The sequence below is a fragment of the Bubalus kerabau genome, chromosome 3, assembly GCF_029407905.1.
Source record: "Bubalus kerabau isolate K-KA32 ecotype Philippines breed swamp buffalo chromosome 3, PCC_UOA_SB_1v2, whole genome shotgun sequence".
Classification (NCBI taxonomy): domain Eukaryota; kingdom Metazoa; phylum Chordata; class Mammalia; order Artiodactyla; family Bovidae; genus Bubalus; species Bubalus kerabau.
Window position 1 is genome coordinate 48921885 of NC_073626.1, and position 20310 is coordinate 48942194.

A 20310-nucleotide genomic window follows, 5' to 3' on the forward strand; every position below is an offset into this window, starting at 1 on the left:
GATGTTTCTTTTTTCTCAGATGAAGAGGTTGTTGAGCTCCCAGACTTGGATTACCTGCGAACTATGACTCACATAGTCTTTGTTGACTTCGATAACTGGTCCAACTTTTTTGGTCACCTACCAGGGCATCTTAACCAAGGAACATTTATTTGGGGCTTTCAAGGTATGGCAATAAGAAAAACATTTGAGGCTACCTCTCCCACTCCCTACACACACCTTAGAATATGTTTTGCTTTAAAAGAACTCTTCTTGAACCTTCCTGAATAGGAGATAGAAACAAAATTGAAATTTTGTCACCTTGCATTATAGTTACAGTGCCAGAATATTTTTCTCCTTGCATTTCTCTGTGATATGTGTTAGCTCTTTTTGATGGACCCACAGTTTATAAATCTGTAGCTACAGATTGAAAGAGCCTTTTTATTTAATACCTACAGTATGCCAGGTACTGGTTTTTTTTTTAAAAGAAAAATAGTCGCTCAGTCGTGTCTGATTCTTTGTGACTCGATGGACTGTAACCAGTCAGGCTCCTCTGTCTGTGGAATTCTCCAGGTAAGAATACTGGAGTGGGTAGCCATTTCCCTCCTCCGGGGGATTTTCCTGACCCAGGGATTGAACCTGGGTCTCCTGCAATGCAGGTGAATTCTTTACCACCTGAAACCACCAGGGGAGCCCATGCTTACTGATTATTATAATTTTTTCCCTTTAAATATAAGGAATTAGGCTGAGAAGTTTATTTTTTTTTTTTCAAAGTATAAAAATAAAATAATAGATTAGCTTTTGAACTTGGACCTTGTAGCTACAGAATTACTGTGTTTTCTACATAACTGCCTCTTCAGTTCTTCCTTACTGCTTATAAATGTGCATCTTCGTATGAATCCCCCATTCAGGTACTAACCAGGCTCAGCTTCTGAGATGACATGAGATTCGGTGCATTCAGGTTGGTTTGGCCATACACTAAATCTCTTTATAAGCCATTGACCAAACCTGAGAGAGAGAGACTTCTCTTTGATTAACTGAGATTTAGTACAGTGAGCCTCTTGCGTATAGGCACACCCAGTAGATACTGCAGTTTCAATTCCAGACCACTGCAAATCACACGAATGTTTTGGTTTCTCTATGCATTTAAAAGTCATGTTTACACTATACTGTAGTCTGTTAAGTGGGCAAGAACATTATGTTTTAAAATATGTCTTAAGTGAAAGACATCTTATTGCTATAAAATGCTAAGTATTACCTTAGCCTTCAGTGAGTCATAATCTTTCAGCTGGCGGGGGTGGTATCTTGCCTCCATGTTGATGGCTGTTGACTGATCTGGGTGGTGGTTGTTGAAGGTTGGGACGACTGTGGCAATTTCTTAAAGTGAGACAGCAATCAAGTTTGCTGCATTGACTGACTCTTCCTTTCATGAATGATTTCTTTGTAGTCTGCAGTGCTGTGTGATAGCGTTTTACCCACAGTAGAACTTCTTTCAAAACTGGAATCGATCCTCTCAAACCCTGCTGCTGTTTTATCAACTAAATTTATTGTCATATTTCAAATCCTTACTTGTCATTTCGACAGTCATCACAGCATCTTCACTAGGGTAGATTAATTCTCAAAAAACCAGTTTCCTTGCTCATCATCCATTAAAGGTTTATCTTGAGATTGCAGCAGTTCAGTCACATCTTCAGACTCTACTTCTAATTCTAGTTCTCTTGCTCTTTCCACCACATCTGCAGTTCCCTTTTCTACTGAGTTCTTGAACCCCTCAAAGTCATCCATGAGAGTTGGAATCAACTTTTTCCAAACTCCTGTTGCTGTTGGTATTTTGACCTTTTCACATCTTCCCAATCACGAGTTTTTTTTTTAAACTTTAAATTTTTTATTTTGTGTTGGTGTATAGCCAATTATAATGTTGGGGTAGTTTCAGGTGAACAGCAAAGGGACTCAGCCATACCTACACATGTATCCATTCTCCCCCGAGACCTCCTCCCTTCCTGGCTGGCACACACCATGAGCAGTGTTCCACGTGCTATACGGTAGTCCCTGTTGGTTATCCATTTTAAATAGCAGTTTGTACACGGCCTTCCCAAAGTCCCTAACTATCCCTTTCCCCTGGCAACCATAAGTTTTCTAACTCTATGAGCCTCTTTCTGTTTTGTAAGTAAGTTCATTTGTATCATTTTAGATTCCACATGTAAGGGATTCATACAATATTTCTCCTTCTCTGACAGACTTCACTCATATGACATTCTTTAGGTCCATCCATGTTGCTGCAAATGGCATTATTTCACTCTCTTTAATGGCTGAGTAATACACCATTGTATATATGTACCACATCTTGTTTATCTGTTCCTCTGTTGATTGACGTTTAAATTGCTTTCCTGTCTTGGCTATTGTAAACAATGCTGCAATGAGTGAAGGACAGGGGTGCGTGTCTCCTTTCGGATCGTGTTTTTCTCCAGCTGTATGCCCAGGAGTGGGATTGCAGGGTCATATGGTAGCTCTGTTCGGTGTTTTCAGGAACCTCCATACTGTTCTCCATACTGGCTGTACCAGTTTACATTGCAGCCAAGAGTATAACAGGGTTGCCTTTTCACCACACTCTTTTCCAGCAGTTGTTGCTTGTGGGTTTTTTGAAGATAACTGTTCTGACTGGTGTGACAGGATACCTCATTATAGTTTTCATTTGCATTTTTCTAATACTTAGAGATGCTGAAATCTGTTCATAGGTGTATCTGTATGTCCTCATTGGAGAAATGTATGTTCAGGTCTCTGCCCATTTTTTGAGTGGGTTATTTGTTTTGATGCTGTTAAGTGTCATAAAATGTAAATTTTGGAGACTAATCCCTATCAGTCACATCATTTGCAAATATTTTCTCCCATTCTGAGGGTTGTCTTTCATTTTGTTTATTGTTTCCTTTTCTGTGCAAAAGTTTTTGAGTTTTAAGAAGGTCCCATTTATTTATTTTTGTTTTTATTTCATTATTCTGGGAGATGGATCAAAAAAGATGCTGCTGTAATTTATGTTAGAGCATGTTCTGCCTGTGTTTTCCTCTAAGAGTTTATATAGTCTTGTCTCACATTAAGATCTTTAATCGATTTTGAGTTTATTTTTGAGTATGGAATTAAGGAATGAGCTAACTTAATTTTTTTACATGTCGCTGTTCAGTTTTCCCAGCACCATTTGTTGAAGAGACTGTCTTTCCACCATTGTCTAAACTCGCCTACTTTGTCATGGATTAGCTGGCCATAACTGGTTGGGCTTATGTCTGGGTTTTCTGTCCTGTTCCGTTGATCTATATTTCTGTATTTATGTCACGACCATACTGCTTTGATAACTGTAACTGCATTATTGCTCAGTCATGTCCAACTCTTTGCAACCCCACGGACTGCAGCCATCATAGTCAACAGAAAAGTCCAAAATGCAGTACTTGGATGCAATCTCAACAACGACAGAATGATCTCTGTTCACTTCCAAGGCAAACCATTCTGTATCACAGTAATCCAAGTCTATGCCCCGACCAGTAATGCTGAAGAAGCTGAAGTTGAATGGCTCTATGAAGACCTACAAGGCATTCTAGAACTAACACCCAAAAAACATGTCCTCTTCATTATAGGGGACTGGAATGCAAAAGTAGGGAGTCAAGAAACACCTAGAGTAACTGGCAAATAAGGCCTTCAAGTACAGAATGAAGCAGGGCAAAGGCTAATAGAGTTTTGCCAAGAGAATGCACTTGTCATAGCAAAGACCCTTTCCCAACAACACAAGAGAAGGCTCTATACATGGACATCACCAGATGGCCAACACTGAAATCAGATAGATTATATTCTTTTCAGCCAAAGATGAAGAAGCTCTATACAGTCAGCAAAAACAAGACCGGGAGCTCACTGTGGCTCAGATCATAAACTCCTTATTGCCAAATTCAGACCTAAATTGAAGAAAGTAGGGAAAACCACTAGACAACTCAGGTATGACCTAAATCAAATCCCTTACAATTATACAGTGGAAGTGACAGATAGATTCAGCGGATTAGATATGATAGGCAGAGTGCCTGAAGAACTACGGATGGTGGTTCGTGACATTGTACAGGAGGCAGGGATCAAGATCATCCCCAAGGAAAAGAAATGCAAAAAGGCAAAAGGGTTGTCTGAGGAGGCCTTACAAATAGCTGTGAATAGAAGAGAAGCGAAAAGCAAAGGAGAAAAGGAAAGCTATACCCATTTGAACGCCGAGTTCCAAAGAATAGCAAGGAGAGGTAAGAAAGCCTTCCTCAGTGATCCATGCAAAGAAATAGAGGAAAACAATAGAATAGGAAAGACTAGAGATGTCTTCAAGAAAACTAGAGATACCAAGGGAACATTTCATGCAAAGATGGGCTCAATAAAAGACAGAAATGGTATGGACTTAACAGAAGCAGAAGATATTAAGAAGAGGTGGCAAAAATACACAGAAGAACTATACAAAAAAGATCTCCATGACCTAGATAATCACGATGGTGTGATCACTCACCTAGAGCCAGACATCCTGGAATGTGAAGTCAAGTGGGCGTTAGGAAGCATCACTATGAACAAAGCTAGTGGAGGTGATGGAATTCCAATTGAGCTATTTCAAATCCTGAAAGATGATGCTGTGCAAGTGTTGCACTCAATATGCCAGCAAATTTGGAAAACTCAGCAGTGGCCACAGGACTGGAAAAGGTCAGTTTTCATTCCAATCCCAAAGAAAGGCAATGCTAAAGAATGTTCAAACTACAGCACAATTGCACTCATCTCACATGCTAGTGAAGTCATGCTCAAAATTCTCCAAGCCAGGCTTCAGCAATATGTGAACCATGAACTTCCAGATGTTCAAGCTGGTTTTAGAAAGGCAGAGGAACCACAGATGAAATTGCCAACATCCGCTGGATCATTGAAAAACCAAGAGAGTTCCAGAAAAACATGTACTTCTGCTTTATTGACTACCCCAAAGCCTTTGACTGTGTGGATTACAACAGACTGTGTGGATTTCAACAAACTGTGGAAAATTGTTCAAGAGATGCGAATACCAGACCACCTGACCTGCCTCTTGAGAAATCTGTATGCAGGTCAGGAAGCAACAGTTAGAACTGGACATGAAACAACAGACTGGTTCCAAATAGGAAAAGGAGTATGTCAAGGCTGTATATTGGCACCCTGCTTATTTAACTTATATGCAGAGTGCATCATGAGAAATGCTGGGCTGGAAGAAGCACAAGCTGGAGTCAAGATTGCCAGGAGAAATATCAATCACCTCAGATATGCAGATGACACCACCCTTATGGCACAAAGTGAAGAAGAACTAAAGAGCCTATGAAAGTGAAAGAGGAGAGTGAAAAAGTTGGCTTAAAGTTCAACGTTCAGAAAACTAAGATCATGGCATCTGGTCCCATCACTTCATGGCAGATAGATAAGGAAACAGTGGAAACAGTGGCTGACTGTATTTTTTTGGGCTCCAAAATCACTGCAGATGGTGATTACAGCCATGAAATTAAAATATGCTTACTCCTTGGAAGGAAATTTATGACCAACCTCGATGGCATATTAAAAAGCAGAGACATTACTTCGTCAACAAAGGTCAGTCTAGTCAAGGCTATGATTTTTTCAGTGGTCATGTATGGATGTGAGAGTTGGACTGTGAGGAAAGCTGAGCACTGAAGAATTGATGCTTTTGAACTATGGTGCTGGAGAAGACCCTTGAGAGTCCCTTGGACTTCAAGGAGATCCAAGTAGTCCATCCTAAAGGAGATCAGTCCTGAATGTTCATTGGAAGGACTGATGTTGAAGCTGAAACGCCAATACTTTGGCCACCTAATGCGAACAGCTGACTTATTGGAAAAGACTCTGATGCTGGGAAAGATTGAAGGAGGAAGAAGAAGGGACGACAGAGGATGAGATGGTTGGATGGCATCACCGACTCATTGGACATGAGTTTGGGTAAACTCTGGGAGTTGGTGATGGACAGGGAGGCCTGGCGTCCTGCAGTCCGATGGGTCACAAGGAGTCAGACACGACTGAGCAATTGAATTGAACTCTGCATATAAGATAAATAAGCAGAGTGACAACATACAGACTTGTCATACTCCTTTCCCAATTTTGAACCAGTCTTTTGTCCCATGTCCAGTTCTAACTGTTGCTTCTTGACCTGCTTTACAGGTTTCTCAGGAGGTAGGTAAGGTGTTCTGGTACGCCCATCTCTTGAAGAATTTTTCACAGTTTCTTGTGATCCATAGTCATAGGCTTTAGCGTAGTCAGTGAAGCAGAAGTAGATGTTTTTCTGGAATTCTCTTGCTTTTCCTGTGATCCAGTGGATATTTGCAATTTGCTCTATGGTTTCTCTGCCTTTTTTATATCCAGTTTGTACATGTGGAATTTCCCAGTTAAGGTACTGCTGAAGCCTTGCTTGAAGGATTTTGAGCATTATATTGCTCTCATGTGAAATGAGCGAAGTTGTGCAGTAGTTTGAACATTCTTTGGCATTGCCCTTCTTTGGGATTGGAATGAAAACTGACCTTTTCCAATTCTGTGGCCACTGCTGAGTTTTCTAAATTTGCTGGCATAATGGGTAGAGTGCTTTAACAGCATCATCTTTTAGGATTTGAAATAGCTCAGCTGGAATTCCATCACCTCAACTAGCTTTGTTCATAGTTAATGCTTCTTAAGGCCTGTTTGACTTCACACTTCAGGATGTCGGGCTCTATGTAAGTGACCACACCATCATGGTTATCTAAGTCCTGAAGACTTTTTTTGCCCAGTTCTTCTGTATTTTTGCCACCTCTTCTTAATCTCTTCTGCTTCTATTAGTTCCTTGCTGTTTCTGTCCTCTATTGTGCCCATCTTTGCATGAAATTATCCCTTGGTATCTCTAGTTTTCTTGAAGACATCTCTAGTCTTTCCCATTCTATTGTTTTCCTCTATTTCTTTGCATGGATCACTGAGGAAGGCTTTCTTACCTCTCCTTGCTATTCTTTGGAACTCGGCGTTCAAATGGGTATAGCTTTCCTTTTCTCCTTTGCTTTTCGCTTCTCTTCTATTCACAGCTATTTGTACGGCCTTGTCAGATAACCGTTTTACCCTCTTGCATTTCTTTTTCTTTGGGATGGTTTTGGTATGTTCATGTTATGAACCTCGTGTACCACCATGTTATGAACCTCCATCTATAGTTCTTCAGACACCCTTCTATCAGGTCTAGTTTCTTGAATCTATTTTTCAGTTCCACCATGTAATCATAATGGAGAAGGCAATGGCAACCCACTCCAGTACTCTTGCCTGGGAAATCCCATGGACGAAGGAGCCTGGTGGGCTGCCGTCTATGGGGTCAAACAGAGTCGGACACGACTGACGTGACTTAGCAGCAGTAGCAGCATATAATCATAAATTTCATTTAGGTCATACCTGAATGGACTAATTTTCTTACTTTCTTCAATTTAAGCCTGAATTTTGCAATAAGGAGCTCATGATCTAAGCAGTAGTCAGCTCCTCGTCTTGTTTTTGCTGCCTGTTTAGAGCTTTTCCATCTGTGGCAGCAAAGAATATAATCAGTCTGATTTCTGTATTGACCATCTGGTGATGTCCATGTGTAGAATCATCTCTTGTATTGTTGGAAGAGGGTGTTTGCTATGACCAATGTGTTCTCTTGGCACCATTTTGTTAGTTTTTGCCTTGCTTCCAAGGCCAAACTTGCCTGTTATTCCAGGTATCTCTTGACTTCCTACTTCTGCATTCCAATCCCCTGTGATAAAAAGGACATCTTTTTTTGGTGTTAGATCTAGAAGGTCTTGTAGGTCTTCATAGAATTGTTTGACTTCAGTTTCTTCAGCATTAGTCATTGGATTACTGTGTTACTTGCATTACTGTGATGTTGAATGGTTTGCCTTGGAAATGAACCAAGATCATTCTGTTGTTTTTAAGATTGTACCCCGAACTTCATTTTTAATTCTTTTGTTTACTATGAGGGCTACTCCATTTCTTCTAAGGGATTCTTGCCCACAGTAGTAGATATAATGGTCATCTGAGTTAAATTTGTCCATTCCTGTCCATTTTAGTACACTGATTCCTAAAATGTCAATAGTCACTCTTGTTTGACCACGTCCAGTTTATCTGGATTCACTGACTTAACATTCCAGCTTCCTATCCAGTATTGTTCTTTACAGCATTGGGCTTTACTTTCACCATCATACACATCCTCAACTGGGTGTCATTTCTGCTTTGGCTCAGCCCTTCATTCTGTCTGGAGCTATTTCTCGGTTCTTCCCCAGTAAAGTATTGGACACCTATCAACCTGCATGGTTTATCTTCCAGTGTCAAATCTTTTTACCTTTTCATACTAGGCAAGAATACTGAATTGCTTTGCTATTCTAAAGTCAGGGTGCCTGATTCCTCCAGCTCCATTTTTCTTTTTCAGGATTGATTTGACTATTCAGTCTTTTGTCTCTCCATACACATTTTGAGATTTTTTTGTTGTAGTTCTGTGAAAAATGTCATTGATAGGGATTGCATTGAATCTGTAGATTGCTTTGGCTAGTATAGTCATTTTTGAGTCAATACTGATTCTTCCAATATGCATGGTATACCTTTCCATTTGTTTATGTGTTCTTTGATTTCTTTCATCAGCATCTTAATAGTTTTTAGAGTACATGTCTTTTGTTTCCTTGGGTAGGTTTATTCCTAGGTGTTTTTTTTTTTTTTTCTTTGATGTTATGGTAAATGGAATTGTTATACTTAGTATCAGGTCATCTGCAAACAGTGACAGTTTAACTTCTTTTCCAATTTGGAGTCCTTTTGCTTCTTTTTCTCACTGATAGCTATAGCTGAGACTTCCAAAACTGTGTTGAATAAAAGTGGCGAGAGTGGACATCATTGTCTTGTCCCTGATCTTAGAGTGAATGTTTTCAGCTTTTCACCATTGAGTATGATGTTAGCTGTACATTTGTCATATATGGCCTTTATTATGTTAAGGAGCCTGGCAGGCTGCAGTCCATAGGGTTGCAAAGAGTTGGACATCATTGGGCAATTACACTACTGTGTTCTGTGTACCCTCTCTGCCCCTTGTCTGGAGAGTTTTTCCTCATACATGGGTGATGAACTTTGTCAAAAGCTTTTTACTCTGTTGAGATGATCGTATGGTTTTTATTCTTCAGTTTGCTGATGTGGTGTGTCACATGGATTGATTGGTGGATGCCTTGCATCCCTGGGATGAATCCCACTTGATCGTCATGTATGATCTTTTTAATATACTGTTGGATACAGATTGGTAGTATTCTGTTAAGAATTTTTGCATCTGTGTTCATCAGTGGCTTTGTTATTGTTTAGTCACTAAGTTGTGTCTGACTCTTACATCCGCATGGACTGTAGCCTGCCAGGCATCTCTGTCCATAGGATTCTCCAGGCATGAATACTGGAGTGAGTGGCTGTTTCTTTCTCCAGGGGATCTTCCTGACCCAAAAATTGAACTTGAGTTTCCTGCATTTGCAGGCAGATTCTTTACCACTGAGCCACTAGGAAAGCACTAGGAAATCATCAGTGATACTGGCCTGTAATTTTCTTGTGGTATCTCTGTCTGGTTTTGGTATCAGGGTGATGGTGGCCTCATAAAATGAGTTTGGAAGTTTTCCTTCCTCTCTAGTTTTTTGAAACAGGTTTCAGAAGGATAGGTGTTAACTCTTTTCTAAATGATAAAATTTGCCTGTGAAGCTGTCAGGTCCTGGAGTTTTGTTTGTTGGGAGGTTTTTAATCATGGTTTCAATTTCAGTGCTTGTGATTGGCTTGCTCATATTTTCTATTTCTTCCTGGTTCAGTCTAGGGAGACTGTACCTTTCTAAGAATTTGTCCATTTCTATGAGGTTGTCCATTTTATTGGCATGCAGTTCTTCATAGTAGTCTCTTATGACCCTTGACATTTCTGTGGAGTCAATTCTAACATTTCCTTTTTCAGGTTTGATTTTATTGATTTGAGCCCTCTCTCTTTTTTTCTTGATGAGTCTGGCTAAAGGTTTTTCAATTTTTATCTTTTCAAGGACCCAGCTTTTAGTTTCATTGATCTTTGCATTTGTTTTATTTGTTTCTATTTCATTTAGTTTTGCTTGGATCTTTATGATTTCCTTCCTCTTCTAAGGCTTAGGTTTTCTTTGTTTTTCTCTTTAGGTTTTCTTTTTCTAGCTGTTTTAGACGTAAGGTTGTTTATTTGAGATTTTTCTTGTTTCTTGAGGTAAAGATTGTATTGTTATAAACGTCCCTCTTAGAACTGCTTTTGCTGCATCTCATAGGTTTTGGACCGTTGTGCTTTCGTTTTCATTTGTTTCTAGGTATTTTAATTTCCTCTTTGATTTCTTTAGTGATCCAATGGTTGTTTAGTAGCATATCACTTAACTGCCACATGTTTGTGTTTCTTAGAGTTTTTTTCTTATAGTTTATTTCTAATCTCATAGTGTTGTGATCATAAAAGATGCTTGATATGATTTCGATTTTCCAAAATTTACCAAGGGTCACCTTATGGCCCAGCATGTGGTCAGTCCTGGAGAATGTTCTATGTATGCTTGATAAGAATGTGCAGTCTGTTGCTTTTAGATGGAATATTCTATAAATTATCAATTAAGTCCAACTTGTCTAAAGTGTCATTTAAGGCCTCTATTTCCTCATTAATTTTCTGTCCAGATGGTCTCTCCATTGATGAAAGTAGAGTATTAATTCCCCCACTAATACTGTGTTACTGCCAATTTTTCCTTTTATGTTTGTTAATATTTGCCTTGCACATTGAGGTGCTCCTGTGTTGGGTATATATATATTTATAATTGTTGTACGTTCTTCTTGGATTGAATCCTTGATCATTATGTAGTGTCCTTCTCTGTCTCTTATAACAGTCTTTGTTTTAAAGTTTATTTTGTCTGATATGAGTATTGCTGCTCCATCTTTCTTATCATTTCCATTTGTGTGAAATACCTTCTCCTATCCTCTTACTTTCAGTCTGTAAGTGTCCCTAGATCTGAGGTGGGTCTCTTGTAGATAACATGTATATGAGCCTTTTTTTTGTATCCACCCAGCCAGTCTTATGTCTTTTGCTTGGTGCATTTAAATTTTAGGTAATTAATGATATGTATGATCCTGTTACCATTCTTGGTTGTTGCTGCTTCCGTTTCATCACTTGGACTATATCATGCCATTGCCTTCTGGCTCGTAGAGTTTCTGTTGAGAAATGAGCTGGTAACCTTATGGGATTTCCCTTTCATGCTATTTTTCCTTTTTCCCTTGTTGCTTTTAATATTTTATCTTTGTCTTTAATTTTTGTCAGTTTGATTACTATGTGTCTCAGTGTGTTTCTCCTTGGTATATCCTGCCTGGTACTCTGTACCTCCTGGACATGGTTGACTGTTTTCCTTTTTCATGTTGGGAAAGTTTTCAGCTGTTATCTTTTCAAATACTTTCTTGGGTCCTTTCTCTCTCTCTCTCTCTGCCCTTCTGGGACCCCTATTATGAGAATATTGGGGTGGTTAATGTTGTCCCAGAGGCCTCTTAGTCTGTCTTCATTTCTTTTCATTCTTTTTTCTATATTCTGTTTTGCAGCATGATTTCTACCATTCTGTCTTCCAGATCAGTTATCCGTTCTTCTGCCGCAGTTATTCTGCTATTGATTCCTTCTAGTGAGGAGATGGTTGGATGGCATTACCAATTCAATGGATTGGAGTTTAAGCAAGCTCCAGGAGTTGGTGATGGACAGGGAAGCCTGGTGTGCTGCAGTCCATGGGGTTTGCAAAGAGTTGGACACAACTAAGTGACTGAACTGAACTGAGTGTATTGTTCATTTCTGTTAGTTCTTTAATTCTTCTAGGTCTTTGGTAAACATTTATTGCATCTTCTCCATTCTTTTTCCAGGATCCTAGATCATCTTTGCTATTATTATTCTGAATTCTTTTTCTGGAAGGTTGCCTATCTCCAGTTCATTTAGTTGTTTGTTGGGGATTTATCTTGCTCCTTCATCTGGGATATAATCCTGTTTCTTTTCATTTGGTTAGCTTTCTGTGATTGTGGTTTTCTTCTTGGGGGTTGCAGGATTGTAGTTTTTGTTTCTTCTGTCTGCCCTGTGGTGAATGAGGATAAGAGGTTTGTGCAGGCTTCTTGATGGAAGGGACTGGCTGTGGGGAAAACTGGGTCTTGCTCTGATGGGCAGGGCTATACTCAGGAAAACTTGAATCCAATTGTCTGCTGATGGGTGGGGCTGCCCTCCCTCCCTGTTAGTTGTTTGACCTGAGTCACCCAGTCCTAGAGTCTATAGGTTCTAGGGTAGGGCTAATCGCAGCCTCTAAGAGAACTTACACCAAGATGCATCTCCCAGGACTGCTACCAGTACCCCTTTCCCCATGGCAGGCCACTGCCAACCCTTGCCTTCGGTAGGAGATCCTGAAACACTCAAGGCAAGTCTGACTCAGTTTCCTGTGGGCTTACTGCTCCTTCCCCCGGGTCCTGGTGGACACACAGTTTTGTTTGTGCCCTCTAAGAGTAGAGTCTCTGTTTCCTCCAGTCCCATGGAATTTCTATAATCAAATCTCACTGACTTTCAAAGTCAGAGTCCCTGGGGATTACCTGTCTGTTGGCCTGATCCCCAGCTGAAAAGCGTGATGTGGGGCCTCAGTTCAGTTGAGTTGCTCCATCGTGTTCAACTCTTAGTGACCGCATGGCCTGCAGCACACCAGGCTTCCCTGTCCAGCAACGACTCCTGGAGCTTGCTCAAACTCACGTCCATCTAGTCAGTGGTACCATCCGCCCATCTCATCCTCTGTCTTCAGAGCACTCTAACAGCATGATGTTCAGTGTAACACTTCAGATGCCATCCAACCATTCTCCTCACCTGCAGTCTTTGCCAGCATCAGGGTCTTTTCCAGTGAGTCAGCTCTTCGCATTAGGTGGCCAAAGTACTGGAGTTGCAGCTTCAGCATCAGTCCTTCCAATGAATATTCAGGACTGATCTCCTTTACGACTGACTGGTTTCATCTCCTTATAGTCCAAGGGACTCTCAAGAGTCTTCTCCAACACCACAGTTCAAAAGCATCAATTCTTCAGTGCTCAGCTTTCTTTATGGTCCAACTCTCACATCCAGACTTGACTACTGGAAAAACCACAGCTATGACTAGACAGACCTTTGTCAGCAAAGTAATATCTCTGCTTTTTACTATGCTGTCTAGGTTGCTCATAGCTTTTCTTCCAAGGAGCAAGAGTCTTTTAATTTCATGGCTGCAGTTACCATCTACAGTGATTTTAGAGCCCAAGAAAATAAAGTTTCTCACTGTTTCCATTATTTCCCTGTCTGTCTGCCATGAAGTGATGGGACCGGATGCCATGATCTTCGTTTTTTGAATGTTGAGTTTTAAGCCAGTTTTTTCACTCTCATCAATAGGCTCTTTAGTTCTTTGCTTTCTGCCATAAGAGTGATGTCATCTGTATATCTGAGGTTATTGATATTTCTCCTGATAATCTTTATTCCAGCTTGTCATCAGTTTGCGTGATATACTCTGCATATGTTAAATAAGCAGGGTGACAATATACAGCCTTGATGTACTCCTTTCCCAATTTGGAACCAGTCTGTTGTTCCGTGTCCAGCTCTTAACTGTTGCTTCTTTACCTACATACAGATTTCTCAAGAGGCAGGTCAGGTGGTCTGGTATTCCCAGCTCTTGAAGAATTTTCCACAGTGTGTTGTGATCCACACAGTCAAAGGCTTTGGCATAGTCAATAAAGCAGAAAAAGATGTTTTTCTGGAACTCTCTTGGTTTTTCAGTGATCCAGCGGATGTTGGCAATTTGATCTCTGGTTCCTGTGCTTTTTCTAAATCCAGCTTGAACATCTGGAAGTTCACGGTTCACATACTGTTCCTGGCTTGGAGAATTTTGAGCATTACTTTACTAGCGTGTGAGATGAGTGCAATTGTGCGGTAGTTTGAACATTCTTTAGCATTGCCTTCTTTTGGGATTGGAATGAAAACTGATCTTTTCCAGTCCTATGGCCACTGCTGAGTTTTCCAAATTTGCTGGCATATTGAGTGCAGCACTTTCACAGCATTATCTTTTAGGATTTGAGATAGCTCAATGGGAATTCCGTCACCTCCACTAGCTTTGTTCATAGTGATGCTTCCTAAGGCCCACTTGACTTCACATTCCAGGATGTCTAGCTCTAGGTGAGTGATCACACTGTTGTGATTATCTGGGTCATGGAGATCTTTTTTGTATAGTTCTTCTGTGTATTCTTGCCACCTCTTCTTAATATCTTCTGCTTCTCTTAGGTCCATACCATTTCTGTTCTATATTGAGCCCATCTTTGCATGAAATGTTCCCTTCGTATCTCTTAATTTTCTTGAAGACATCTCTAGACTTGCCCACTCTATTGTTTTCCTCTATTTCTTTGCATGGATCACCGAGGAAGGCTTTGTTATCTCTCCTTGCTATTCTTTGGAACTCGGCGTTCAAATGGGTGTAGCTTTCCTTTTCTCCTTTGCTTTTCGATTGTCTTCTATTCACAGCTATTTGTAAGGCCTCCTCAGACAACCCTTTTGCCTTTTTGCATTTCTTTTCCTTGGGGATGATCTTGATCCCTGCCTCCTGTACAATGTCACGAACCACCATCCGTAGTTCTTCAGGCACTCTGCCTATCATATCTAATCCGCTGAATCTATCTGTCACTTCCACTGTATAATTGTAAGGGATTTGATTTAGGTCATACCTGAATGGTCTAGTGTTTTCCCCTACTTTCTTCCGTTTAAGTCTGAATTTGACAATAAGGAGTTCATGCTCTGAGCCACAGTCAGCTCCTGGTCTTGTTTTTGCTGACCATATAGAATTTCTCTATCTATGGCTGCAAAGAATATAATCAATCTGATTTCGGTATTGACCATCTGGTGATGTCCATGTGTAGAGTCTTCTCTTATGTTGTTGGGAGAGGGTTTTTGCTATGACCAGTGCGTTCTCTTGGCAAAACTCTATTAGCCTTTGCCCTGCTTCATTCTGTACTCCCAAGGCCAAATTTGCACGTTACTCCAGGTGTTTCTTGACTTCCTACTTTTGCATTCCAGTCCCCTATAATGAAGAGGACATGTGTTTTGGGTATTAGTTCTAGAATGTCTTGTAGGTCTTCACAGAACCGTTCAACTTCAGCTTCTTCAGCATTACTGGTTGGGGCATAGACTTTAATTACTGTGATATTGAATGGTTTGCCTTGGAAACGAACAGAGATCATTCTGTCATTTTTGAAATGGCATCCAAGTACTGCATTTTGGACTCTTTCGTTGACTGTGATGGCTACTCCATTTCTTCTAAGGGATTCTTGCCCACAGCAGTAGATATAATGGTCATCATATGATGGTCATCTAGCTACAGGCCTGCCTTTAAGCCTGTCTTGTCTTTGGACGTTCCTTTCTCACTGAGCTTAATCACTACTAGCTTTTGGTTTAATTTGAGAAATGTGAGACTCTTCATTTCACTAGAACACTTAGAAGCCATTGTGGGGTTATTAATTGGCCTACTTTCAATATTGTGTCTCAGGGTGTAGGATGCCCAAAAGGGCAGAAAGGCAGTGAAGGGCAAGTCGGTGGAGCGATCAGAATGTACAGAACATGTATTAGTTAAGTTTGCTGTCTTGTATGGCATGGTTTGTGGTGCACCCAAGCAATTACAATGGTAACATCAATGATCACCATCACAATATAATAATGATGGAAAAGTGTGGAAATATCATGAATATCATCAAAATGTGACAGAAAGTTAGCAAATGCTGTTGGATAAATGACATAGATAAGCCTACTCCAGGCAAAGTTGCCACAGACTTTTATTTCTAATAAAAAAAAACAACAGTATTAAAGCACAGTACAATGAAATACGGTGCATTTGCCACGTTTGATAGGAAACCGTATACAAAGAAGAGGAGTAGGACTTAAGATAGAAACCCACTGACCTGGATAAGGCTTTTAGTAAGTCCAGCTTTCCTGATTGACCACTTTTTAAATTCAGCGAGCAGCCTTAACATACTTGTAAAAAATCCACTAATGCATACATTTATGTAGAACACCGCCAAAGAATTTCACACACATTACTGTGATTCTGCATAATGTCCCTGTGAGTCTAGCGCTTACTAGTCAGGTTTGGGGCGGGTGTCTACTTTCCTGAGGTTTCAGCAGCACCCTGGTGATCCCTGTGTGGAACTGCCTGTTCTGCCTTCTACTCTGGTACTTTTTTTCTAGAAACATTTTTTTCCTAGTATTTGTTTTTCCTTATGGAATTTTCAGTTGTGTCTGCTCTTCTGTTCTGACTTCTTCTATTTGACTCCGTTTATGCCTGTTGTAAACAACAGTGTTGTTATTGTTCTAAACACGACAGGGGGAAACACCAACTGGAAGCCCCCGGCCCACTGTAAGGTCTACAACTACCTGAACCGCATCGGCTGCTTCTTCCTGCATCCTCGCTGCAGCAAGAGAAAAGATGCTGCTGATTTCGCCATATGTATGCACGTGAGTCATTGCTTTATTCAGAATCTGCTGTGAATCTAGGACCCTTTTGATTAATTCTCCCACTTAAATCGTAATGGCACTGTAGATTCCTTTTTAGTACTGTGTCTTTTGTGTAACACCTTTTTCATCAAGTTCTTCTTAAGACCGTTGGGAGCAGGAATGCGGGGATGCAGAACGCAGTACTGCTTCATCCCCAGTTCTAGCCAGCCCTTAGCTGTGCACAGTAGAACGTTAACTGTTTCTAGAATAAATGATCAGGAGGTGTCACTCCCTGACGCATGAGGCGCTTCCACATTTAACATCTCTGAAATGAGCACGCCCCGTGATAGTCACTGTTGGCCCAGGTGGAATCTGCATTTGCTTCTGTCTCAGCTAGTTGCCTGGAGAAATGACCCACCTGAGACCCAGCTTAAATTAAATTTTCTGCTTAAGCTTTTCTGTGTCACACTGATAACATGAATTTACTCTGTAGACTTGTTGATTGCTGCTTATATTTTAAACCACAAGATAATTTCTTTTCCCATCTAGCCAGTTTTAAGGTTGAGCTTGCTTGCCTTACTGTTACTTTGCTTACTTTAGCCCTGTTACTACTGTTCCACCTTTATATGGGGGCCTCCTCTTTTTTTCTTTCTGTCTTAGTGGCACATTAAACAGTTTATCTTAAAATTGACAGCACTTTACATTTTAAAAATATGGTATTAATATATTTTATTTGTGAATGAGATTTTTTTATCATACTTTAGTGGGAGCAAGGGGACATGTGAAATATACCTTTCTAGGTAGGCGTTCATTCTGAAACAGCTGTAACTTGATTGGAAGCACAGATGCTGATTTGATGTGTGCCGTTTGTTCCAACTTAGGCTGGCCGTCTAGATGAACAGCTGCCCAAGCAGATTCCTTTCACCATCCTCTCAGGAGATCAAGGTTTTCTGGAGCTAGAGAATCAGTTTAAGAAGACTCAGAGGCCAGCACATATACTCAACCCTCACCACTTAGAGGGAGATATGATGTGTGCCTTGTTAAATAGCATATCTGACACCACCAAAGGTATGCAGCTGCAGCCTCGGGGCAAACCGCCCAAAAGGAGGAGACTTCACTGCTGAGAGAAGCCAATAAACTGCTGTCCACTCTGCCCTGCCGCCTGCTTACTAAACTGCCGCGCGCTCATGCTTCTGTTGTGTTTCATTCCTTGTCTACTTTCATTTTGAGTGTATTAGAAGGAGAATGAATTCGTGATTTTCTGGAGCCCTTTTTCGTCTAAAGGATAAAATTTATATTCGTATATTTAATGGTTTGAAATATGCTATTAGAGTTTTGTAAAGCTCAGAATCTGGATCTTCATTTTGTTTTGGAAATTCTAAATTTATCTTCAGTTTTTCAGAAAGCAAAGTGTTTATAGGAGAAACCAGAAAGCAGTAAATATGGCAATACCAAAAAAAAAAAAAAGAGCATTTAGGAGGTTGACAGTAACAGAACGAAGCCCTGAGCGATTTCATGACCTTGAAGGACTAGGAGCCTCTGTCCTGCACTCTCTCTGCCTTTCTGAGATTGTTCAGTGAATGGGCATGCTGGGGGCCAGTTTAACTAAGCAATATTTAGGAAAGGGTATAATTCTAGGGACCCAGATGGGTATTTTTTGTTTTTGTTCTTTTAATTTCTGAAGTAAATGTGGGTAGGAGAGAATAAAAGAATAGTTTTTAAATATCCTAATAAGTTGCAGCCATGAAAAGAGTTTAAAGATACTGATGACTGACTTCAGTGAGAAACTGATTACTTCTTGGAATATTTATTATTTGCCTTTACATTTCCCAAGTATGCCCTCCTCCTTGCTAATTTCTTCATTTCATATATGTAGAGCCGCATTTTGATTGAAGATCTGTTGTGAAGAACTTTGCTCTGGTCACTCATTGCAATGGATAAATTCAAAGTTAGGAGCCACTGAGTTGCTGGCACACTCGTGCTCTTTAAAGGAAAGTCAACTCTGTTTTGCTTATTTATGTCATATTGTAGTACTGAATTTTATCTTCCTATTCTATAGTTTTTGTTTTCATTCACTTGCTTTTTCTGTTCGTGGCTTTTTTTTTTCCTTTTCTTTCTTTTTAAAAAAATTTAATTAATATTTTTATTGGAGTATAGTTGATTTACAATGTTGTGTTAGTTTCAGGTGTACAGCCAAGTGAGTCAGTTGTACATATACCAGTAAATCCTCTTTTTTAGATTCTTTTCCCATATAGGGCATTACTGAGTACTGAGTAGAATTCCCTGTGTCCATGGCTTTTTTTAACCACTTTTTCTTCCATTCTTTTATCATCCCTTCCCTGATCCTTAAAAACATCTATGTAATATCTCATAAAATATTTAATTTTTACCTTTGCCACCCCCTTGTCTTCCTCCTGCTGCTCTTGGGAGCATTGCTTTGGTATTGAGCGCTGTTATGATTTTGCGTTTCTTTCAACTTTATTTGGAGTGAAAGCTGCATATAAATAGGTCTGCATGGGTATGTTAGGGTTAGAGATAAGGTGTAGGTTATTGTTATATACTGAAGTTCTTTTATGAATATTTCTTATACTCTACGTATTTTTAAAATCATTTATTCATAGTCAGTGCTCGTTTGAACTTACTGCTCTTTGGGGGCACATGTGTACTTTATTTTGAATTTTTGTGATAAACAGAGGCGATGCAGTGTATAAAGAAGGCCATGGGCATTTGTTCAAATGCTAAGGTAGCTGCTTTCTAGCAGTGTGATTTCAGGCAAAAATATTCAACTTTTTGTGAGTCTTACTTTCATATCTATAAGTCTGTAAGAATTAGTGACATGTATAGTGTCTAGAGTCCAACTCTTTGCACCCCCGTGGACTGTATAGTCCATTGAGTTCTCCAGGCCAGAATACTGGAGTGGGTAGTCTTTCCCTTCTCCAGCAGATCCTCCCAACCAAGGGATCAAACCCAGGTCTCCTGCATTGCAGGTGGATTCTTTACCAGCTGAGCCACAAGGGAAGCCCAAGAATACTGGAGTGGGTAGCCTTTCCCTTCTCTAGCAGATCTTCCCAACCCAGGGATCGAACCCAGGTCTCCTGCATTGCAGGCGGATTCTTACCAGCTGAGCTACAAGGGAAGCCCAAGAATACTGGAGTGGGTAGCTTATACCTTCTCCAGCAGATCTTCCCAATCCAGGAGTCAAACCAGAGTCTCCTGCATTGCAGGCGGATTCTTTACCAGCTGAGCTATAAGGGAAGCCCAGAAAGCACATAGGTGCTCAGTAAATAGCAGGTATTATTAATTATTAATACCATAAAAAGGAAACATGATTCCCAGCCACTATATATATATTTTTAGATTTTCTCTCCACTGTTTTCTTTTTTTAATTGAACCAAAATATACATGCTTTTGGGCTTCCCTGATGACTCAGATGGTAAAGAACCCAACTGCAATGTAGGAGACCCAGGTTTGATCCCTGGGTTGGGAAGATACCCTGGAGAAGGGAATGGTTACCCACTCTAGTATTCTTGCCTGGAGAATTCCATGGACAGAGGAGCCTGGGGGGCTACAGTCTGTGGGGTTGCAGAGTTGGACACGACTGAGCAGCTAACACTTTCACATGTAAGATTTACCATATTAACCATTCTGAAATGTCCAGTTGCGAGGTGTGTTTGTGTCCGACTCTTTGTGACCCCATGGACTGTAGCCTGCCAGGTTCCTCTGTTCATGGAATTTTTCAGGCAAAAATACTGGAATGAGTTTCCATTTCCTTCTCCATGGGATCGTCCCAACCCAGGGATCGAACCCAGATCTTCATTGAAGGCAGATTCTTTACCACTGAGCCACCT

The 20310-nt window shown here is 40.3% G+C and overlaps 1 protein-coding gene across 3 annotated transcripts in view; it reads left to right on the forward strand.

Moving 5' to 3' along the window:
* ZNF451 (zinc finger protein 451) overlaps positions 1 to 20310 on the forward strand; it is a 95327-nt gene that overhangs the window by 56780 nt on the left and 18237 nt on the right. For all 3 annotated transcript variants that reach the window (XM_055571807.1, XM_055571809.1, XM_055571808.1), the window contains 3 exons: positions 20 to 163; positions 16353 to 16483; positions 17344 to 17530. In XM_055571807.1, coding sequence (XP_055427782.1) covers positions 20 to 163; positions 16353 to 16483; positions 17344 to 17530 — 462 coding nt within the window. The remainder of the gene's footprint in view (positions 1 to 19; positions 164 to 16352; positions 16484 to 17343; positions 17531 to 20310) is intronic.